The sequence below is a fragment of the Carassius auratus genome, unplaced genomic scaffold (assembly GCF_003368295.1).
Source record: "Carassius auratus strain Wakin unplaced genomic scaffold, ASM336829v1 scaf_tig00031797, whole genome shotgun sequence".
Classification (NCBI taxonomy): Eukaryota; Metazoa; Chordata; class Actinopteri; order Cypriniformes; family Cyprinidae; genus Carassius; species Carassius auratus.
Window position 1 is genome coordinate 312,513 of NW_020525949.1, and position 25,107 is coordinate 337,619.

A 25,107-nucleotide genomic window follows, 5' to 3' on the forward strand; every position below is an offset into this window, starting at 1 on the left:
ATCAAATAAATATAATATTATAAAATGTAAGAAAATGTTATTGAATAATATTTAATTAATATAGAAATATCAATTATTAATGTTTAAACTCACAGTTCTGGCATTATTTGAATTTCTGGATTTGGTTCGATCAAGGTTTTTTGGATTAGGCTAGGGACAAGGTTTCAGTCAGATATTCCATGCTTATATATAAATATATTAAAAATAATAATAATAAAACAATATTTCAGTCAGATTGTTCATGCTTAATTTTGCAATTTTAGGTTCACATATGGTTAAAATCTAATATAAAAATAAAATAATATTATACGTTTGTTTTGGACAAGGTTTTAGTAAGTTTTTTCATGTGCAATTTTTATTTCAGGTTTACATATTGTTTGTTTTTGTGAAAATATATATATACATATATAAAAGATCATACATTGCATAAATTGAATATACATTTTTCTAAATATTTTTGCATTCACATTCCTTGGCGAAATCAATCAGTTTTGCATTTTGCATTTGCGCCTGGGTGTACCTGCTTGGACAGGAAAAAGAAAGACGCTGAGTTTAGATTTGGGTTTGGCTTGATCACATTTACAGGCTACATTCAGGCTTTCTGCGTGCCGTGCAGACCTCTAGAGTAAGAAAGGCTTTCCCCTGCATTCAGTACTTCTCATTTCTGTTAACCTGTGGTCTGCGGCCCACGAGGGGAGGGAGGGCAAAGAAGGCCGTTTAAAACGCTTCACGAAAGCCAAGCTGCCAACGAGAAGCCAAAAACCAAAAGCTCAAACAACTGCTGTGCTAATTGTTCTAAAGGGGGTGGCGTCTGTGGCTCTGGTGAACGCCAGCCATTCGGTTTGCTCCAAATTTGCCTGTGTGTGTGCGCCTGCTTTTTATGTAATTGAAATGCAAAACGTAAAAAAGACAGCAAACACAAAGCAAATGTTTCACTTCAGGGCTTTGTGTTAACATTCATGTATACTGTGGATAAGAGTTATGTGAAGTGAAGTACAGTGAGTGACAACATTGTGTTCAGCTTGAGCTCGAGCATTGGTTCTGCTGGCGTTCGGCACTGGGACGGCCCAGTCATGTCACTTGACAGTCGCCTCGCATTATTTAAGTGCACTAATACCACTGAGTGTGTACTATTAAAATGAGTGCTTACTTGTGCTTCAGAGAACACACACACACACACACACACACATATATATATATATATATATATAGGCCATATGCTTGTGTACATGTTTATGCACACATGCCCATGTGAAATTTAAGGTCTTAAGAAGGCATATATGCTCATGCAAAACACACGTGTATATTGTAAGCTGTGTGTAATATCCCGCTACTGTCTCTTATCGCAGCGCCTAGCGCCGCTCCCAGGGGGGTCACTGTAACAGGAAGTGGAGACAACGGCACAGCTATCCTGGTATCCTGGCAACCGCCCCCAGAGGAGGAGCAGAACGGCATGGTGCAGGAGTATAAGGTACGGACCTGAGGAAACAGACAAAGAGAGAGAGACAAAGGGAGCATGACAAAACAACAGAATGAGGGATGGTAGTAGGAGGAGAAAACGTTATATATATATATATATAAATTATATTTACTGACACTCCATTCATTTTATAACGTTCTGCTGAATGAATGGAGAGTGTAGTGGATAAAAGGCTGATTTTCATTGGGGGGGGATTTTAGATGTTGTGACATACTGCCACCTAGTGGTTCTCCTGGAACATTACCAGATGTTGTGTGTGTGTGTGTGTGAGCTTGTTTATGTGGTTAATGAGGACACAAATTTGTATAATGACATAGGTATGACACAGGTATTACAATGAGGAGGTGGTTTATGAGGACATTTTTTGTGTCCCTGTAATTCAAAACGCTTATAAATCATACAGAATTAGTTATTTTGAAAATCCAAAAATGCACAAAGTTTCCTGTGAGGGTTAGGTTTAGGTGTAGGGTTGGGGTAGGGCAATAGAAAATACAGTTTGTACAGAATAAAACCCATTACGCCTATGGAGAGTCCCCATAAACCACATATACCAACATGTGTGTGTGTGTGTAAATTATGAAATATTATTTTATATATTTTAATTTTTTAGATAGTTTAGTTTGAGAATTGTTTTTTTTTTAGATGCTTTGTGTCTTTTAGTGTCTGCTTTTTGTATTTGTAGTCATACGCAATCACGCATTCTAGCGAATATAATTGCGTCAACAATTTCCTAGCCATATTCCATTCTTTCTCTTTATTTATGTTCTTTCTGGGTATCTTCATTTGCTTTTCATGTCCAAACAAGATAACAGAGCCTATCTCAGCCGATATTCCTCTCAGCTGCTGAAATTTTAATGGCTTTGCGGTGTTTCAGTATTTAGTTCTTTGGTTTGAGTCGTTCAGTCCCAGTTCATTTTCCAGGTAAATGTTTTCAGGCAGTTGAAGGAAGGTAGTGATTAATTTCATGCTTGTTAAATTGGGCAGAGGAGGGTTTTTCGCTAATCACTTTTCTTGTACACTTATTTATTTCTGCTCCATTGTGCCTCAGGAGAACTTCAGAGCATCCTCGCTGGTTACTTCACTTTCTCTCTTTCGACCATAATCCACTTTTTTTTCCTTTTCTGAAGCCTTCAGGGATGTCTAAATCTGGTTAGCATGTCCGAAAAAGGGGATGCCAGCATAGAGAAACATATAAAAAGCATTACATTTTTTTGTGCATCATTATGTAGATCAGTGTTTTATTTTTCATGCATGCGAATGCATCAGACCGGAGACACAAGCTTGTGTGAAAATGTTTGCATTTCGCTGCGTTCCACAGAACTCAGACCTGCAACTTTGAATCATGTGAAACTGTGTAAACTACGGCAGATCGATACGGCACAGTATCACCTCGTCGAAGCTGAATTAAAAGAATATAAAAGTTGTTTTATTTTCAGGACAGTCGTGGATTATTTTCTCACGATAAATATTTGTATGTAACATTGACAAAGTTAGCGAAACAATTCATGTCTATTTGTGCAAATACAAAAGTTTGGACACACTTTACTGCTTCTCATGATCTTATAAAAATATTTTGATTAAAACAGTGTTTAAAAAAATATCTATATTTAAACATGTACTATTAAAGTCTTGTGAAGCATACAGTAATTTCAGTCAGGTGTGTCCAAACCTGTGTAAAAACATATCATTAGTATCTATGCTTCACACGATCTCAATGATAATAATAAATACCAATAGCAATTTCTTAAAGATAGACACTACATAATTTCCCATGCTTGAAGATGATTCAAATATGCAAAATAGTAGCAGGCATGCCCAAACTTGTAGATTATGTTAGTAACACTTAAAAAGGTTCGCTCTTCAGAGCAGATTTGTTATTCAACGTAATTTTTTTTTTTAAATTAAGTGCTAACTGCCTGTCTCCCATCATGTTTTCTTTACACAGATCTGGTGTCTGGGTAACGAAAGCCGATACCACATTAACCGCACGGTGGATGGATCCACACACTCGGTTCTGATTCCCGGCCTGCTCGCGGGGGTCAGGTACAGGGTGGAGGTGGCAGCCAGCACCGGGGCCGGTCCAGGGGTCAAGAGCGAGGCTACGTCCTTCCAGCTGGGTGAGTCGGACCGAGATGTTATTCTGGTTAACCGAGATGCTCGACTCTGCCGGACAGCTGTTATTCAACACTAGCAGCTAAAGAAGAGCTCGGTGTGAATGGTTGATTCTCCTGATAACGGGTTAGAGAATCACAACAAACACTCTGATAGCAGCTACCGGCCCGTTTTAACACCCGACTGTGCTATTATGACTAGAAAGGTTCGTGATAATGGCCGTTATTTAAGTCCTTCTTTTTATAAAACCTACTGTTTAAGCTTGGGAATGGCACAGTTGTAACTTGCCTTGTGGTTAGCCATCAAAAAGTATGTAATTTACAAAAACAGCCTCATCAGAGACTTCATTCTCATCCGAGAATAAAGGAGACGTCAAGTAAAGTGCAGTTTATTTCAGTGCCGCAAAGACTTTAATTGCTTGAAGTTTATTTCTCTATTAACTTGCCGGCTTTAACTTGTTCAGCCTCGAGAAATAGGTGGCAGCGGTTAAACTACACTGAATGGAAGTGATTGTGACACAGCCTGGTGTTGAGCCAGTGCATACAGGTGAACAATAGCCAACCAGTTATGCAAATCTGTTTTTAATAAGATGTCAATCAGAGAGCTGGCAGAGACTAGTTTATAGTCAGTCATTTGACAGAAAGAGATTCAATGGTATTTTGAAACCCTGTTGGATGCAAAAAGAGACTCATACAGTAAAGAAAAACAGATGATCAACTTTTAAACTTTTTTTCATAATTCAAACTATATATATATATATACACAAAAAAAAAAATATATATATATATATATATAAATATATATGTGTGTGTGTGTATATATATACACACAGACACACAAAAACAAAAATTATATATATATATATATATATATATATATATATATATATATAATTTATTTAATTTTGTAGCATATTTCCCACATATCTCACGTATCATACTTCTCTTTTGAAAGGAAGATTTGTTTTTAAATAAATTAATACTTTTATTTTGCGAGGACACATTAAATTGATCAAAAGTAACAGTAATTACTGTTACATTTGTTAAAAAGATTTCAGTTTCAAATAAATAATATTTGAATAATGTATGAATAAAAAGTCAACAAAGGAAAAAATACATCACTTTTTTTTTCTTAAAAAAAATATTAAGCATCATATCTGTTTTTATCATTAATGATGATGTTGATAATAATAATATTAGTAATAAAGAGTTTTTTGAGCAGCAATTATTTTTTTACAGCTTTGATCACAGGAATAAATTACATTTTAAAATATATGAAAATAGAAAAGTTATTTTAAATTGTAATAATACAACATTGTTTTACTGTAATGAAGCCTTGGTGTGAATAAGAGACTAAAAAAATTGTATCGATCCCAACTTTATTTATGTTTGTTTTCATATATTGAAATGAGTAGCATTATATTGCATTCTGGGTAATACCAGTGTTTGTTCCACATTGAAACATGTTTGGTAGCACCGGTTTGAACCGTAACCTCACATACAGAACCACAGAAGAGAGCCGCAGATTTTCAGTGCAGTGTGGGATGAATGCACTCCGCTCCTCTTGAACACAGTGACTGATCTGCTTGCTTTCACTGCCGCCGAGTCTCCTGCTGAGTGTGCTTCTGTGGCCTTCCACCGCCGCCGGGAGCAGAGGACCCAGGTCTCAAAAGCATTTGTCACACCGTGGGCTCTCTCGCATCTCCGCTTCCTACGCACCTGTCCTGGCCTCTCAGCGGAGTCTCAGTCACAACCAAACAACAAACAGAACCTCTGAGACAGGAAGTACAGAGGACAGAGTCACAAAGACAGAGCAGGGAATACAGCGCCGAGCTCGGGCTGTGGGAGAACCTGTTTGCCCCCAGCTGAAAAAGAAGCTGAAACTGAACAGCGTCGAGAAGATGAAAGTGACGCCCACGTGAAAAGATGAAAAAAAAGAAGCGAGTCAACAGAATGAGATTTCTTCTGGGTCGACAGCACTGGTTTCTCTTTAATGTCAAAATAAGAGCGAGGGCACAGAAGGGAAGATGCTTTGTTGGTTGCAGTTCTTTCAGATAACGTCTTGTCATTCATAATTCATCTTTTACATAATATATAAATCACTGAACTCACTTTTCACTGTCTATTCCAATTCTTACTCCACTTTAAAGTCAGTATTTAGCTAAATTCACATTTTAGAATTTATAATTTTATTTTACGTTGAATCTTTATAAGTGTTATTTTGACATGAATAATTATTGCTGCTGTTGTCGTTACTATTATTATTATTAACAAATAAATATTTAGCAAATTTAAAGGAATATTTTGGGTTTAACAAGTTCTGTGACATGCAAAAAAATTGTCTTATGATATAATGTTTATTGATGTTATTTATACATTTATTAATTATATATATATATTTTTTTATTAAGTACAATTATCTTTTAATTGTCTATTAAATTAATTGGCTTTAACATTATATTTATTGATTTTTAATTGTCAATGCATTTTTTTTTTCAAACTGGATTATGTACAAATGATTTTTTTTTTTTCTGAAATTGACAGCTTGCCACAGGTGTATTTAATGTCAAATATTTCTCTACTCATTGCATCAGTGATGTTGTTTATATTCAATATTTGATGAACTTCATCATCTGTTCCTCAGACTCTTCAGGCCGTGTTCTTTCGCCGCCTCTGGGCGAAGACGATACGTTTTCCCAGCAGATCTCAGACGTGGTGCGTCAGCCGGCCTTCATCGCGGGCATCGGCGCGGCCTGCTGGATCATCCTCATGGTCTTCAGCATCTGGCTGTACCGTCACCGTAAGAAGAGGAACGGCCTGAGCAGCAGCTACGCCGGCATCCGCAAAGGTTAAACTTGATTCTTATTTTAGCACCGATGCTATAACTACTGATTTAACAGTGCATTCATATATAATTATTTAAAAACTAAAATATTAAAACATCAGTAGGAGGTTAGTCACACCAACCTAATAATTCTGAATCCCTGAGCTTTCATTAAGGAGGCGTGGCCTGCGTCTCATCTAAAGCTGATCTTTTAATATTGAGCTTGTGTGTTAGTCAGAGGCAGATGTTTAATCGTTTCATTATCAACGATCCTTTCTTTCGCTGGTAGTGTCTCTGGCCTGGAGCTGTGCAGCTGCTTGGGGTTTGCTTTGTAATCTCAGGTTAAATCCCAAACATCAGGCTCTTTTATTAAAGCTTGTATGAGAATGCTTTAGGTTTTGCGCGACTTGCTCCCATTTTCCTAAATTAGATAAGCCCGATCCCTTCCCTTGTTTTTTTTTCCCTGTGCTCCCGTGTTTTAAAAAGCCGTTTCCGCTCGTGACCCTGGTGAATCATGGTCTGAATTCAGAACAGCTTTTGCTTTCTTTCCGTTTTCTCTTTCATCGAGGAGATGACTGAGACGGCGAACGGAACAATGCCGTTTTTCCGATGTGCGTCTCAAGGACATGAGGCTAATGGAATGTTTATTGGCAGGAATCTAAAGGAAGAGATCCAAGCCATTCATTAGCGTTCGCATTCATAGACGCCCAAGGCTGGGCCGCATTCAAGTTAACTGAACGTGTCGACCGCAAGAGCACAGAAAAGCCCAAATGAATGTGTCCATCTTTCAAGGTTGAGAGCACCTGAATTCACTTCGCAGCATGACTCGACAACAACCGCACAAGACTGACAGGCAGCTTTTAAAGAGACCTTCTTTCTAAATGTTAGTGGAATTATATAAATTATATTTTTACAGTACATATCCAGCAGGAAAAATCTTTGAGCCCTAAATTATGCATGAAGGTATAACAATATAGCTTAGAAGGTATGTTGAAAAGTAGTGCTTTTTTACGCCCGCAAAATTAGATTGCAAAAAATGACTTTTGGCACAATTAAGGGCCTTTGCATTGAATTTAGGTTCTGTTGAACTACTTCCTGTGTTACTCTGAAAGCCACAAGAAACACAGGCTGCCATATCTGAACCAGTAGCTGTGAGGCTACATATGCATACACGATAAAACCATCAAAAACTCATCTTTACTCAAAGCACTGCAGACGAGCGCAGCCGATAAATGTGACATTTGAAGAGAACGGCAGCAGCTGACAATTCTAAAGGTTGTTTTCACGTAAATATGCGAAGATGAGAAGGTGAAGACAGCAGGTGTTGAATTATGATGTATGGGTGCCAGAAAAACAATCCTGACACCATCACAAGCAGCAGCTTCCTGCACAGATACTTTGATGTTTCTGATTATTATGAATTCTGACTCCATATTGCTCAGATTGCTTATTGGAGCCTTTGATCAACATGAAAGAAACCAGACTGCACGTCAGACCGAGGGCATATGTTATAATAGATTTAAATTAAAGTTAATGAAGTATACTGTTAGAGCCTGGCATGAATTCACATGGTACATGTTTGGGCTTATTATTATTATATTTAATTGACTTAATTTTTATTATATGAATATAAATGTTTATTTTTAATTATATTAATTGAAAGCACATTTTTATTTTATTTTTTTATAATTGATCGTTAAAATTATATATTTTTAGAATAATATGATATTAAATATTATGACGACTTATGATGTTTAAATATTTAAATTACTAATTTAATGGAGATTTAGCAGCAAGTATCAGTAGATTTTAGCCACACAGAGGGACCAGAATATAGTAAAGTGAGCTTTTTTTTTTTTACTTGGGCTAGTAAACAACATCCCAGAACACCCTAGCAACTGCCAAACAACATGCTTAAATAGCAACCATCTACAAAATCCTAGCACTGTGGTGACATTATCTTCAGAAATTCTGGATATCAATATTTTTCTCTTGTCTCTGATATATATACAATCAATCAGACCCACAAACCCACAACTGTTAAACCACAGAGTTCAGATGACGAGGGGAGTGAAATAACCGATGAGGTTTCAATCTTCGGAGTAATTGGTAACAGACTCGTCACATCAGAGACTGTAAAATATAATCACAAGTGCATTTTTGAAAACTTTTTTCCAATAACTGCATAAATATTTAAGTTTAATGCACAGTACTGCTATGATATTTAATTGAATAATAATTACGAATCTGATGAATAATTAAAGTGCTCTTTTTCTTTCTCTTTGTGTCTGCAGTGCCCTCCTTCACCTTCACCCCCACAGGTAATCACACCCTCCTCACAGCACATATGCACAGAATTCCCACAATCCCTAGAGTGTGACGACTTCCTGCCCACTGGAGTTGGAAAGTCCACGGCAGTATAATGTTTCTCAGCCGTTGTAATGAAGTGTCCCTCAACACACTCCCTTCAGTCACGTTCGTTCTGCACAGCAAATATAGCACAGATGAAGTGTGGGAGACACAGGCTCTCTTTAAAAATACATCTCTCCACAAGAAAAGATCCCCAGTCTGAGTTTACATGGATAATCAAAGAGAACTTCAGCATTAAAAGAAGTACGAAATAAAAGACAGAGAGGGAGGAAATGCTTAAAGAGAAGAGTGCTTGACTAAAGAGGGCTGTTAGAACTGGCAGAGCGGTTGATCAAAGCGCCAGCGCCCACCATAACGCTTCGGAAGCTGTGACATCACAAGTCTCGTGGCCAATTAGACGAAGAGAGCCGCCAGCTAGCGTGAGGACTGAACTTGGATGACTTTTACATACCAGAGAAAGACACTTAGACCCTTTCATTATTTCTCATCTCATGCAATCTTTCTGTAAGCGCTGTTGACTCACCTGGTTATGGGAGGATGAGAGGGGCGGGAAGGATTGAGAAAGAGAAGGCTGGTTTTTAGTAGCAAATGCAACCAACAAGCTTTATTTCCACACGTTCACTGGTTTTGATAAAAAAATACAAGGCCAACAAATCATGCTTAGATTAGCCGGTTAAAGAAATGATTCGCCCTGAAATACAAATCTGCCATCGTTTATTCACCTACATGTTTTCATATTTGTTTTCTTCAGTGGAACATAGGAGGGATTTTTTAGAGAAATGTTTTTTGCCCTTAACAGCAAGATATTTCTTTCATTACATTTTCCATGTTATTTGTCTTCATTAATTGTAATTTTGTTTATCTCCAGTGGCCTATCAGAGAGGAGGAGAAGCCGTCAGCAGTGCTGGAAGGTGAGATGTTGAAAAGAAATCCACTTTTTGTGAAACAAGCCATCAATGTCCATGTGCAGGATGTGTACTGTAGTGTGATTGCATTTTATTGTCACTAGGGGGCATTTTTGTCTTTGCAAAGACACTTTTGGAGGTTGTGCATTGAGATGTAACCCTGCAGAACACAGATGAGACAAAAGCCCTCCACTTCTACCCTGCTAATGCAATAATTTCCAACCGATTCATTCAACTGTTTACACTGGATCATGTGTGCATGTTGGTGCACATGTGCACGTGTCATCTTTGTCCTCATTTGAATAGCTGCAGACGATACTTTGTGTGTGTCTTTCCCTTTATGTTGTCTTTTGGAGTCCAGCTTTTAATCGAGCAGGTCTTCGCCCTTGCCTAAAGGAAAGGTTTAAGCCTTTTGAAGCTAAAGAGTCTGTTAGAAAAATAAAAGAGAGAGACATACCATGCTGCAGGGATATGGAGCGAACTAAGAGAAAAGGAAGCCATGTTTACTTTGAAGCATCACGTTGAAGAATCATTGCTCAAAACTTTTTCTTTGATGTTCTTTTTTTAATGTGTCTTTGATAATCGACCTTGAAAAAAATATTCCCTCCTTTATTTCCTCAGAAGCATTTTAATGTGACATTGTTTTATCATGAAAGCTAACGACCTAACAGAAATCAGTGTTTTAAAATAAATAACTTTACCTGCCAGATTTGATAGAAATAGTTACTAAGGGCACCTAGAGAATTCATATATGCGTTTACCCAGAGCCTCTCCAGCTCTTGAGATCAGGTTGATTGACTGTGACACCCTGGCATGCGCTGAGAGCTCCCAGCTCTTCCTTTGGTGATGACTCGGTTCATTCGTGTTTTTCTTTCCCAGGCTGGAGCAGCAATGTTCTCCAGCGCTTGGGTAAGCCACAAGGAGATCTAGCAGTCACAAGGCCTCGGGGAAACAGTGTCATCAGCCATGAGCGAGTCAAGCAGACTCAATCCATTTAGCACAGATACAGCCTAATGCCCTGAGAGATTAGATGTCCTTATTCATGGCAATAACAGTTCTAAGATAAAACAGAAACAGTACTCAACACAACTGATCATGATCATACGTGTGCATTTACCATTTCCAAGTTAGTAATGGATCACACTGTGTCTGTGTTTTCCAGGCCAGGTTTGTTGAATATGGGTGAACCAGCTACCCAGCCCTGGCTCGCGGACACATGGCCGAACAGCTGCTCCAATCACAATGACTGCCCCATCAACTGCTGCACCGGCAGCAACGGAAACAGTGACAGCAACCTGGCCACCTACAGCCGCCCAGGTGAGTGTGTGTGTGTAGTAGTGTAGTAGTCTACAAAGGCATAATGCTACGCTATATTCAAATTCACAAGTAAGAAAACCCTTGTTATCTGATCTCAGATTTCCAAACGTAACATTTCAGTTTAAAATGCATGGAAGATGATGTGTAAAGAAACCAAATTACAAATATAAGTAGAGATGATTTCAAATTTTTTCCATTTACTCAGTTAGCAAGTGTTAGCAAGTGTCCTCAGTTAGCAGTTTATTCAAAGCGACAAATGAGGAAAAACTCTTCCAGAAGTAATGACGTAAAGAGGTTTTATTATGGTAACTTTGACTACGTGACTCGTTTAATTTGATTTTAAAGCGTTTAACATTAACCTTATACAAAATTGTTTGTGCAACGACGTTTTCATAAATCTTGTTGAAGTTTGGGGTGTTTTAGGGAAAATAAAAGTGGCCGCAGGCTGTAGTCCAGCTAATCCAATCAGCGTCTCATTTCCATACCGCCGTTAGAACCTTTTAATGCAGTTTCTCATAAGTGTTCGCTTATTCTGGAAACCAGGAGCCGTTACAGAGGTCAAAAAAGACCTGAGAGAGAGAAATCAGAGGGGGCGAGGAACGAGAAGGAGTTATGGAGCACCTCCAGGTGGCTTCATTTCAGGAGTCAGCAAGTTTCTTCACAAACAATAGAACACCAGGTTGACTCGCTAGTCCAAAGAGACACACACTGAAAGTGACAAAGTGGTGTTAATATACACAGTCACCCAGATTTCACAAGCAACTCTTAGTTTGGACAGCGGTGTCACTGTTGGTTCATTTAATGATATTTAAATGTCACTACAAGAGCTTATTTGTTCTCAGATATCAGCTGCTGCAACTAAGCCGTTGGCTAGGAGTATTTAATTCATAGAGGAACCCTTAAATGCACCCAATCCTTTTAGGAAATGTCTTTCTATTGAATTAAAAAAAATTAGCTACCATATTCATGGGTAGGCTGAAGAGTAGGCTTTGTGTTTGTTCAGACTGTCTATAGAAACCGTAGATGGGGCTTTTTAACCCAAAAGCTTCACTTTGCATTTGATTTAATGGGAGTGTGTTTTCCCTAACACTAGATTTTATCCCTGTCGCCTTCATCAAAACTGGAATGAAGGATAAATGTTGAGTGATTCTCACAGCATGACGTTTTAAATGCTTGACACCCGCTTGCCTGGTGTGCCAAATACTAAAAAATCTCCAGGATATTAACCGGATCAGTACCCACAGGGCTTCTCTGAAAAGACGTCTTAGTTTGTTTCATTCTATAGGATCTTTTATCATTGATACGTCAACCTTTGAAGTGCAGAGCCGTTCCTTCTTATGGAAACATGAGCCACGCTTGAAATCCGTCCAATGGCAGGCCGCGGTATTTACGCGCCAAGCTTCTCGCTCAGATCCCGGGGAGGATTTGAATATTTTATGAGCCGGGGAAAATTGGATCTGTCAGAGGATGGTCTTTTACAGCGTTCCTCGTTAAGGAGGCTTTTGATTCGGACGTGTTGGAACATCCTGCTTGATGAGCTGGGATGCCTTTCTCGCGGCTGCTCGGGAAACTCAAAGTGACACGCTTGGCTTGTGTCGTAGTCGAGGGAGAGGCTGTAGAGGAGGAGGAGGATCGGAGTGGCAGGGATTCCACATGATCTATCTTTCTGTCTGAAAACATCGTTCTCGTTGGTATAACGCTAATTAGCATATACTTAAACCAACCTAGTGTCTTCTCTCTGTAAATGTTCCCTTATTTTAAAAGCACTTCAGTCTTATCAGTACAACAAAACCAGAACTACAATATATCAGAATCCAGGTTTATCCGTAGATTCTTAAAACATGGTTACTTACTCCTTACAATGGTTACTTAATCCTCTTCTATCGTTCAGCTGACTGCATCGCCAACTACAGCAACCAGATGGACAACAAGGCCACCAACCTACTGGCTCCCGACACGGGCCTTTACAGCGACGTGGACCTCTCCAACAAGATCAATGAGATGAAGACCTTTAACAGCCCCAACCTGAAGGACGGCCGTTTCGTGGGACCTGGCGGTCAGCCTACGCCCTACGCCACCACCCAGCTCATCCAGTCCAGCCTGGCCAACAACAGCGTGAACAGCAGCAGCGGAGGAAGTGCCGATCTTAACGAGAAGCAGAGCTGGAAGAGCAGCCAGGGAACACCTCAAAAACAGCCAGACATCAACACACCACTGCAGTATAACGTCATGGAACAGAACAAACTGAATAAGGGTGAGTTTTGTAATTTACTTGCGGTCCACAAAACGTTTTTGGTGAATTCCGTTTTAAACACTAGATCAAGCTCTTCAGAGAAACGCTTGCCATGTTCTTCTCGGTTTACCATGAAAGTGCATCATCAAATTGCTGCTCTTCTTGTCTTGTTGCTCTATTGTCTCCTCCTATTCAGACCATAATAAAAGCATTACATGATTTTGAATCTTAATAGCCTCCCGTCACGGTTGCTCATATTGTGTTTATGTGTAATTCAACTCTTTGCTCTGCTAGTAAACTTAATCCATATTTATAGCTGTTGTTTTACTGTTTGAATGGGGATGAAGGTAAAGCACAACATCGGATGTCTCAGAACAGTGTGAAGCCAGAGATCTTAGATTACTGTACAAATAAGGGGGAATGTAACTCAAGCTCAAAGCTATCCATTATCTGCTGCTTCATATTGTGTCACTAAAAAGATCATTGTGTTTGCTTTTCGACTCGACTTGCATGAATCTAACTGAGTGTGGGTGTGATATTTCATACTTTGTAGACAATTGAAACCAGTCACCAACAAGTCATAACATGACTGAAACCCGTTTTCCGCTTGAATGTCGACTGTAAAGCGTATGCGAACTTTTATTCGTCAAGTTCAAAATAATTTTTTTTTGTCATTTACTGTGGTATGTGAAGTACTGGTATATAATGCCTCACCCATATGTATAATAAAAACTAAAACTAAAAATCTCTTGACTGCAACCTCTTAGACCACTATCGAGTCGAGGGGCCCATCTCAGGCACCATCCCCTATAACCAGACCCAGGACGTCCTCACAGGAGGAACCTACAGCAGCTCCGACAGGGGGAGCAGCACCTCTGGTAAGATATCCATTCATCCATCCATCCATCCATCCATCCATCTGTCTATCCCTCTAACATATGTCCATCCATCTATCTATCTATCTATCTATCTGTCTGTCTGTCTGTCTGTCTGTCTATCTATTTATCTATCAATCTATCTATCTATCTATCTATCTATCTATCTATCTATCCAACATATGTCCATCCATCCATCTGTCTGTCTATCTATCCATCCAACATATGTCCATCTATCCATCCATCCATCCAACATATGTCCATCCATCCATCCAAAATATGTCCATCCATCCATCCAACATATGTCCATCTATCCATCCATCCAACATATGTCCATCCATCCATCCATCCAACATGCCCATCCATCCATCTATCTATCTGTCTGTCTATCTATCCATCCAACATATGTCCATCTATCCATCCATCCATCCATCCATCCAACATATGTCCATCCATCCATCCAACATATGTCCATCTATCCATCCATCCATCCATCCAACATATGTCCATCCATCCATCCATCCAACATATGTCCATCCATCCATCCAACATATGTCCATCTATCCATCCATCCAACATATGTCCATCCATCCATCCATCCAACATGCCCATCCATCCATCTATCTATCTGTCTGTCTATCTATCCATCCAACATATGTCCATCTATCCATCCATCCATCCATCCATCCAACATATGTCCATCCATCCATCCAACATATGTCCATCTATCCATCCATCCATCCATCCAACATATGTCCATCCATCCATCCATCCAACATATGTCCATCCATCCATCCAAAATATGTCCATCCATCCATCCAACATATGTCCATCCATCCATCCATCCATCCAACATGCCCATCCATCCATCTATCTATCTGTCTGTCTATCTATCCATCCAACATATGTCCATCCATCCAACATATGTCCATCCATCCATCCATCCATCCATCCATCCATCCAACATATGTCCATCCATCCATCCATCCAACATATGTCCATCCATCCATCCATCCATCCAACATGCCCATCCATCCATCTATCTATCTGTCTGTCTATCTATCCATCCAACATATGTCCATCCATCCAACATATGTCCATCCATCCATCCATCCAACATATGTCCATCCATCCATCCATCCAACATATGTCCATCCATCCATCCAACAAACCAAGTTGTCTCACAAACCTAAAGACATCACCTACTAGACGGTTAGCCTGAAATTATTCAATTTTCATTTCCATTGTTTCTGAGCCTTTTCATCACTCAAGAGGCAGTAAATCATATGCAAAACAGGACATTTACAAATCGCTCACTCATTGTTGAGAACCTCAGGGAACAAAGAGAAACATTTACGTCCGAACAAAAGGAGGCGATTCTTCCTCATGATTTCTGAGGTGCAGGAGCACATTTCTTAAATGGCAGCAGCTATCTCTCTCTCAGTCCTTTAGTTAAAACCATGTTCCCTGCAGATTTCTAAGGTCTGCCGCATTTTCCCGGGATATTTCTGATTCGGAGGATATCCCCCTCCCTTTTTGTGATTCACACACAGTCATTAATTACTCCAGCGTTCATCCATCCGACTCAAAGAAAGGGGGATAATGTTGTCAGAAAGCTTGTGTTTGTTGCAGGACAAAGATAAATGAGGCCCATTCTGCGGCGTATGCAAGGCTGCCGGCGTAATGCATCTGATCTATTTTTATATTGTATTTGAAGTTCAGGTAATTAAAGAGAGGGTCCTCACAGCTCATTGGCTCTGAATTTTAATTCCTTTTTGTTAATTGGCCATTCAAAGTTTCTCTTTTTAATGCTCTCTCTACCTCTCCTCTGGGCAATGAAGAGTGTTAGTTTTGAAAAATTAGACTTTTTTTTTTTTTTGATGGAGAGTGCATCACAAATAGAGAGATAATGCACATAAGCATTTTACAGCGCATAAATTATGGTGTGGGTGTCATTAATGTTGCTTCTCCTGAGTGTAAAAGTGCCATTTGTTTCACACATGCCTCAAGCTCAGCAAACAAACCAACTGAAAACAAAATGAACAAGAGCTTATTAAAACATTTTAGTTTGCAATCAAATTAATTTATGAGTTCAGATGGCATTGTGGGCTAGGAGTTGTTATAGCTCTGTTTGTATCACACTGAATGGGCATTTTTTATTTTTCTACTTTACAGGAAGTCAAGGACAGAAAAAAGGTGGGCGAACAACTAAACAGGCCAAACAGAACACAATGAATTGGACCGAACTGTTGCCTTCTCCTCCGGTTAATCTAGCACCGTGTCAGGAATACACCCTCATGATGGACGACAGGTAAGATCAACACACAGGTTTTCACTTAAGCTATGCATGTTTATAAATGTATATCTATTAGGAAGTTTATTCATAGTTTATGTATTTCCTAAGTTTTTACCATTGTAATAATATTATTTACAGTACATACCTATACATACATAGCATATTATATTATGAATTTATATTAATTTCAAATTATATATATATATATATATATATATATATATATATATATATATACACATACATACTTTAAAGTAAAAATTTTATTCATTTAAAAATAAAATTAATTTAATTGTTATTATTAATATGTCATTATTAATTAGTATTAATACATCAATAAAATATTACTATAATACAAATTAAAATAATACAAGATAATATAAAAATACAATTATAAACAATATTGTAATGTTTATACTTTAATAAAATAAACTATCAATTTAAAAATAAAGTAATATTATTACAATTATTAATAAATCAACAAAATATGAAAACAGCAAAAGTAAATTACAATTTAAATTACAAAGATATTTTAAAATAACAAATATAATCACTGTTATATTAAAGACATTTATCTGACAGTTTGTACAGCATCTTTAGTTTACATCAAGTCTTTAGTAAATATGAAATCCTAAAAAGATTACACAAAATACATTAGTGAGATTGCAAGATGTGTTTAAAAATGTCTGTGATTTAAGTTTTTCAGAGAGATCATGTGTTCTTTGGTTCTCTGTTCAGTTATGACACAGATCTGCAGTGCCCTTTGCCGCCGTCTCGTATGTATCTGCAACCTGACGAGCTAGAAGAGGAGGAGGAAGAGGTGGAGCTGGAGCGTGGACCAACACCGCCCGTACGGGGAGCTGCTTCCTCACCTGCCGCTGTGTCCTACAGTCACCAGTCCACCGCGACCCTCACCCCGTCCCCTCAAGAGGAGATGCAGCCAATGCTGCAGGAGAACCCTGACCTACACGAGCGCAGGTACGCAAGCTGCAACAGCTAGACAGTGCTTTTCATTTAAACCATTTCCAGTTTGTTGTATTTGATGTCTGTCGTCCTTCATTAGGCGACTCTTGGTGAGCCCACCTCCTCCACCACGGCCCTTCTCCCCTCCACACACGTACGGCTACATATCCAGCCCCCTGGGTCTTGACACAGACGGTCTGGAGGAAGAAGAAGACGAGGAAGAGGGTGACGAGACGGATGCGGAGGTGGCTCGAGTCCACCAGCTCCACACCCACCCTCACCAGCAGCACTTGCCCCAGCAGAGGGCTCTCCTGCGGGGCCTGGAACAGACCCCGGCCTCCAGCACCTGTGACCTGGAGAGCTCCGTCACCGGGTCTATGATCAACGGCTGGGGCTCGGCTTCAGAGGAGGACAACGCCTCATCAGGTCGCTCCAGCGCCGTCAGCTCATCAGACGGATCTTTCTTTACCGATGCTGATTTCGCCCAGGCTGTAGCAGCTGCAGCAGAATATGCTGGTTTACGAGTGGCAAAGCATCCTGGGAAAGGCCACCATCAGCTACCAGTGTCTGGAGGTACTGAAACGTGTATATGCTTCCTTAATAAATGTTCCCGATGTTAATGTGTGTAATTAAAACAGGCATAACAATATAAATCTACCTTGAATCCATTTTAATGGACAAACTCAATCCCAGCCTACATTATTTTCCTCTGAATATTCCGTTTCACTTGGACATTATGGAAGATATGGAAGTGTCTCACCAAAAGTTCCTAATATTTGCTCATGAGATTAAATGATAATGGTTTTAAATGGTGACACTAACTGTAACGTTATTCATCCTACAGTGGCTGAATTAATTTGTGTTTAATTCTGCGGCCTTTAATTAATAGAGCTGAACTAAGCAAACTCCTCTAATTTGCCAGCAGCACGGAAATACCCAAACCTCCCAGCCGGACACCGTCCAGGCAGCCCAGTGTCCACAGACAGTAACGTTAGCACAGCCCCGGGTCAGAGGAGGCCTCTAAAGAGACAAAAACAACATCCAGCTGCTCAGACAGGCTACCAGCGCCGAGAGGTCTTCACAGAGGGTACGTCCACACTCAATTCTGCTTTCTGTACACGGTCATTAGGGACGACATCATCAATACTAAATACTTAGTGACCTTGTTTGTTTCATATATATATATATATATATATATATATATATATATATATATATATATATATATTCTGCAAAATATTACAATTTATATCAATACACCCAGAAAATTTTTAATGCTACCAAGCATGTTATAATATACATTACAAATTCATAATCCTTTTTAATGATAAAAATAGAAAATATATAATTCATAAATGTAAAAACAATTGATGTAAAAGTTAATTATATAGATAATGAATTTTTTTTAATAAAGAAAAAAAAATAGTATAATTTACTATTAATAAAATATTAAGTTTATGATAAACATTATACTATTTTTAACATTTTAAATGTTTATATTGTTACAAATATTATAATTTTTAAATATAAATTACAATATTTTGGTAACATCCTACTAGTTTTTTTTTATTATTATTTAATTGAATGTTAGAATTTATTTACATTTAACTGCCTTTTTTTTTTTTTTTTTTTTTTTTTAACAAAACTCATCTCATGAGCCTTAAATCCACATAAAAAATTGAAGGAATTCAAAATGATAACTCATAAGTGCAACGCTAATCTGATGTCTTTTTGACAAGTTCATTAAAACCATTTATTAACAAATCGCACCGTACTGGCCCTGGTTCTTGATACCCAATCCTTGGGGTTCATTAAACGTGATCGTATGCATTCATATATAACCTAAAACCTTGATGTTGATTAAAAAGTCCACGGATGGATCATAAAGAGCGAGAGGAGATGGAGAGGGCAGTCTCTAATGAAACTGCAGCAGGTGCCAAAGCTTCACGGAAGCCTTCAGAAAGATCACGTTTGTTGCAGTTCCACAAACATTACACATCCAAACTTTCTGTACGAGCATGTATTTGTGCACACGTTCTCATCTGCTGTGTCTCATCATTGAGTCAAGTTGTCCTTGTGTGTTGACACTGAGATTTAATATCAGTCACACACAGGCCTTGGTTGGCTCTATCAGATCAACAAGCCCCTCTCATCTGTCCTTCACTTTAATCTCTTCCTCCCCCACTTCCAATCTTCTCCGGTATCTCTCTCTCTCGTCTCTGTGTGCTGTTGGCCGCTGAAGAGTTTCTGTTGAATGTGTGATTTGATAGGCCTTCGTTGAGTTACGCTGTGTGGGAGGGTTAAATATGTTTCGCATGGAAAAGGAGGAGGAGGTTGTGCTTTGAATGCATTTCACATAAACACACTCAAAACTAGATCTGATATACATATTGCCTACCAACCACCCAAATAGCAGGCGTCAAACGGACTCCCCCCGCCTCTGTTAATTTTGCTCTTGTTTGCTCAGTGCTTTGGGTGACACCAGGCTTATTATCTCGTCCTCCTCCAACTCCTCTCCAGAAGGCCGCTGTTAACATTTCATCTGTCTCCACTTCTGTCTGGAGAGGAAAGAGCCAGTCTTTTCCAGACATTCATCTGCCATTTGTCTTAGTTTCCTCTTTTTGCAAGTTTCTATTAGAAGTTTGTTTCCAGATTTCAAGAAAAGTTGTCTGCAGGAATGCTAAAGGATGTCTTTGGTTATCAAATGTTTTGAAGCAGATAAGAGAAAATTTGTAAAGTTGCTGAAAAGAAACTGAATAATATATTCAGGTTGAATACATCTCCATGCCTTGAGATTGCTTTAACCCACAGACTAAAAAACACCCCGCGGCAACAGTGTAAATGTAGCCCAATTCTGCGGGAAATCTGACTTGGCAACACTGGTTGGTTGACAAGAATTCAGTTTCTTTCCACTGCAGCCAGGCAAAATGACACTTTAGAATTAAGCTATAAAAATGGGTTTGATGTCTTTGTTTGATTAGGCAATTGAAAATATGTTTTATAAATTAAAATAAAAAAATATATTTCTAAAAAAAATAAAAGTAAATTAATTTATAATTTATGAAAAAATGTTAAAACTAAAATTACCCATTACAATTTACATTAACATTCAAAATCAGTCAACATATTTTATAAGAAATCATAATAAAAAAACTAATGCATTTGAAAAGACATATCCCACTGTTCAAAAGTTCTGGGATGGATTTTTTTTCGTTTTCTTTTTTTTTTATATGATCACCAAGGCTTCGTTTTTTATTTTTATATATACCGTATTTTCCAGACTATAAGTCGCACTTATAGTCAGGTGCGACTTATTTATCAAAATTAATTTGACATGAACCAAGAGAAATGAACCAAGATAAACATTACCGTCTATAGCCGCGAGAGGGCGTTCTATGCTGCTCCGTGCTCCCGTAGTCTACACTGAAAACATATAGCGCCCTCTCGCAGCTGTAGACGGAAATGTTTTCTCTTGGTTCTAAATAAATGCGACTTCTAGTCCATTGCGACTTATATGTTTTTTTTCCTCGTCGTGACGTATTTTTGGACTGATGCGACTTATAGGGGCGGCAGTGGCTCAGTGGTTCATGTAGGTTGTCTACAAACCAAAAGGTTGGTGGTTCAATCCCCGGCTCCACCTGACCAAGTGTCGAGGTGTCCTTGAACAAGACACCTAACCCCAGCTGCTCCCGACAAGCTGGATGGCGCCTTGAATGGCTGGCACCGCAGTCAGTGTATGAATGAGTGTGTGAATGGGTGAATGCGAGGCAAATTGTAAAGCGCTTTGGATGGCCATGTGGTCTGTTGAAAGCGCTATATAAATGCAGTCCATTTACCATTTATACTCAGGTGCGACTTATAGTCTGAAAAATACGGTAATTTTTAAGAATTTATTTTCATATATTTAAAAATGTAAAAAAATTTCTGCATCATAACTATAATAAAAAATATTTACCTTACTGACAACAAATTTTTGAGTGAAAAAAAGGCACTAAACTTCTGTCACGAAAACAAATTCCTTGTATGTGTTAACATACCTGGCAATAAAGCTCATTCTGATTCTAAACATCAATCATTGACATCACATCTAAGCAAGAAAGGCCGTGTTTTACCCTACTGGTAATTTCACAGCAATGCAGGAAGTACTCGCGCAAATGAGGACAGCAGAGCAAGCTGTTGTATAAAGCAGAGAGCCCTCCCTCACTCGTCCTCCCTTCTCGTAAATCTAACAGCTTTCTTCTGCTCCTGTGAAATGCGCCCCGTCTCTCTCACCCTGGCATCGATTCGCCGCCTGACTACTGCAAGACACACAGAGCTTATAAAAACCATCCACGTCCACTGACCCTTCTCGTATTTTGCTGAGTGTCAGAGCGGTGATGAAGGAGCACTAAGCTCTCCCCGACAAAACGAGGCATGCACTCGGTGAAGACGTCGGCTGTGCTTTGACCTTGAATGGGTAAAAATGTTGACGCAGCAACCAAGCACCATTTGAGCACTTTTTAAACTTGTCAACAAAGAGTCTTAGTGACGCAATATTTACGTAACGTGTTTATTTGTGACTGGAGCCTATTGGGATGTCATTTCATATGCATGTTGATGTGTAATTGAATAAGGTTTCAGCATTTCTGGCACAAGTTTACGAAATTCGTCACGCACAGAGCTCGGATGTCTCTTTTAGCCGATGCTATTATAACAAGAACGGGAATGGTAAACAACACTGAATAACTGGCACGGGAAGCATGGAGACATCCAGTGACAGTGATGAACCGTCATTCACAGTTTCTCGACTGACTAGCGGCGCTGCGGTGGGAAAGAGCTCCAACGTGCAGCTGTTTAGAGGGTTGCAACGCAACAGCACAGCTGTGTTTCCACGGCACCTTCCGGGTGCCAGACAAATGAGTTCTGGTGTCAATTAGCTGAATGTCTGCTTCTGAAGGACACTAGCATGTGTGAATATCCACCTTATTTTGCAATGCAGAAGGAAGCTATTTTCATTAAATGTGCGAGACGTCTGATTCATTAGCCACTGAATAACTAAAACAATAACTAGGTGCAGTAACTGCACTACAAACCAATGCATTTATTATTATAATACATTAACCTATGTGCTACATAGAGGTCTGTCAAAATGTGATCATAAAAATATATTTTTGACTGCTTTTACTAACTTTTTTTTTTTTACCAACATAGCTACCAAAAATTGCTTAATTTTCAGGAATGCAACTTTTTTAATCCATTTTTATGCATTATTATTTTTGTGCATGATCATAATTACCGGAGGAAAGCGGTGCCATCAAGTGGAAAATTTTACCATTTAAAAAAAATTCAATTTTTGAAGCCTTACCTAAGAATGCATGATTTTTTTTTTGCTAAAATGGCATTGCGATTAAACGTTGCCGTTTTTTTAGATTTTAATAAGAACATATAATCTTTGTAGTCCTTATTTAAATTTTTTTTTTTTTTTTTTTTTTAAATATGTATATTATATTTGTAATATAAATTAACTTGATCTTTTTTTTTTTTTTTTACCAGATTTGTGAAAGGAAAATTTCAATAAAAGCAAATTTCTGGCTATTTTTAGGCTGTTTGCATCAACACAGCCAGAACTAGCAAAAAAAAAAAAATGATAATAAAAAAGTCCCTAAAGACGCATATGGGTTCAAATAATATGATAACGAACACCAGTTTATATTATCAACAGTATAGCTAAAAATAACACTTGATTCCACACATTCAAGTTACAAATGGCTGCACCTGCTCTTATGGCAAAAATAAGGTAAATGACGAGCTAAAATGTACACTCCCACAACATATCAAACATTCACACAAAATAATTTCTTTTTGTTTGCTCACAGATCTTCCCCCTCCTCCGATTCCTCCTCCAGCCATGCTGAAGTCTCCAACACACCCGGCTAAAACCATCCCAGAGGGCCCACGGGGGGCCATGCCGCCCAGATCCAGTTCTGCTGATGGCAAGGACAAGCGAACGGGTTCGGGCGGACCCAGACCCCGGGATGGTTCGGACACTCGGACCAGCTCTTCAGAACGGAGGGAGGGCCAGGATGTGCAGAAGGGTCAGAGAACTGGGAAAAGCAACAAACAGGATGCCGGTGCAGGCCATAAGAGTCGCCAGCAGCCAGGTACTGCTCTACAGTCCTGTTTTCTCACCTTAAATACTGTGGTAAATAATACTCAAGTTACCTACCTTTCATTTTCATGTCTCTCCGGCTCAGAGGACATCCTACCTTACAGTCGCCCATCTTTCCCAGCCGTCCACAGTCCTCGTGGAGAAAGGGACCCCAGCTCCTCCAGTTCACTGTCCTCTCGAGGATCCGGTGGACGGCGGAGAGGTGAAGGGGCTCCGGGGACCCGCAGAAACCCTGCAGATTTTGGGCTGAACACCATAGGAGCCTTCCAGACAGGAGGGGAGGAGCTTGAGGTGTGTTTTTACTTCTTTTTACATACCTAGGAAAATGAAAGCAATACTTGATTCTGATTGGTCAATAGCAATCTGTGGTCAACCACATTTAGATAGTGACTGCGAAACTGTGTAACTGGACAAGATGCAAACCAGAGCACCGTTAATTTGCAAATCGTGTGATGAATCGTTGTAAATATTGTGAATATTGAAATTCGTTGCCATTTCAGTTAGTTGCTAATGCAACATTTCTCATTTCTGTTTAAGCAAAAAAAAAAAGGAAACATTTTGGTAACACTTAAAAGTATTTATGTGTAATGCGTTATAAAGGGTTAGGGTTAGTATATAGGGTATTATGCATTATAGTTATTCATAAAATGCATTGTAATACAAAATATCTTGTCGTAAGTAATTATAACTGAATTTAAAATGCTTACAGTAACATTGAATTAAATGTATTATCTGTGGTTACAATTCATGAGATTGTACAATGCATTATAAAGTGCATTATAAGGCATAATAAATGCATTAAAATTACTTTTATAATGAATTGACAAATAATTATATATATTATTCGACAATGGAAATTATTGTCAACAATCTTGAAATACATGTTTAAGAAATAAAAAAGGCAAAAAATATGTTTCATTGTATGTTCGCTTTAATGCTTCAGTCTTTTCTTTTCAGATGGTGGAGAGCTGAAGATAAAAATACGTCTGTCTAAAGTTCCTCAGCAACCATCTTCAGCGCAGTTTGACCATCTCGGCGGTATCTTTTACTGAAAACTACCGACATAGAGTCATGTTTGGAAAACTGACCAACCATTCTTCATTTATTTACCTTCATTTTCAATGTGCATTTAAAGAAGAAAAACTAAAAAGTGCATTTGAGAGGGGCTAATGCAGTTTTGTTGTGTTTCCAATGCAATATGGCGTGTCCGTTAGCTCCTGTAATCGATTATGGCTTTGTTCACCCTGGGGAGAAGGTTCTCAGTCAGCTGTTACTGTAATGAAACTCCAGGCACAAAGGGACTGGCTGACATGTACATACACGTGTATACATATCTAACTGTCTTTTATAATCCATCGTGGTACATTCAATTTGTTTTCCTTGGTTTATTTGAATAATTTTTAAATTACGCCAGTTAATATAATTTGTATAATTTTTTTATAGCCCGCCATCCTGGTTGTAAATTGTCCTAGTGTTTAAACTGCCCCAGGAAAAGTGCCACATTTTGAGTTATTGTTTGTTTTTTGTTTTTGTTTTTATAATGCACTGTTATTCTTTTTGTCATTGTCGGTGTTTGTTGTTCTAT

At 38.6% G+C, this 25,107-nt stretch overlaps 1 protein-coding gene across 1 annotated transcript in view; it reads left to right on the plus strand.

Annotated features, from left to right (window-relative positions):
* The window catches only part of LOC113080606 (roundabout homolog 1-like), a 202,810-nt gene extending 178,307 nt beyond the window's left edge, over positions 1-24,503 (plus strand). The window contains exons 17-31 of the mRNA XM_026252764.1: positions 1,350-1,471; positions 3,426-3,597; positions 6,236-6,439; positions 8,710-8,736; positions 9,654-9,696; positions 10,853-11,007; positions 12,899-13,261; positions 14,008-14,118; positions 16,291-16,426; positions 17,150-17,389; positions 17,475-17,947; positions 18,297-18,461; positions 23,230-23,514; positions 23,608-23,813; positions 24,480-24,503. Coding sequence (XP_026108549.1) covers positions 1,350-1,471; positions 3,426-3,597; positions 6,236-6,439; positions 8,710-8,736; positions 9,654-9,696; positions 10,853-11,007; positions 12,899-13,261; positions 14,008-14,118; positions 16,291-16,426; positions 17,150-17,389; positions 17,475-17,947; positions 18,297-18,461; positions 23,230-23,514; positions 23,608-23,813; positions 24,480-24,494 — 2,717 coding nt within the window. The 3' untranslated portion in view covers positions 24,495-24,503. The remainder of the gene's footprint in view (positions 1-1,349; positions 1,472-3,425; positions 3,598-6,235; positions 6,440-8,709; positions 8,737-9,653; positions 9,697-10,852; positions 11,008-12,898; positions 13,262-14,007; positions 14,119-16,290; positions 16,427-17,149; positions 17,390-17,474; positions 17,948-18,296; positions 18,462-23,229; positions 23,515-23,607; positions 23,814-24,479) is intronic.
* Positions 24,504-25,107: the final 604 nt, after the last annotated feature.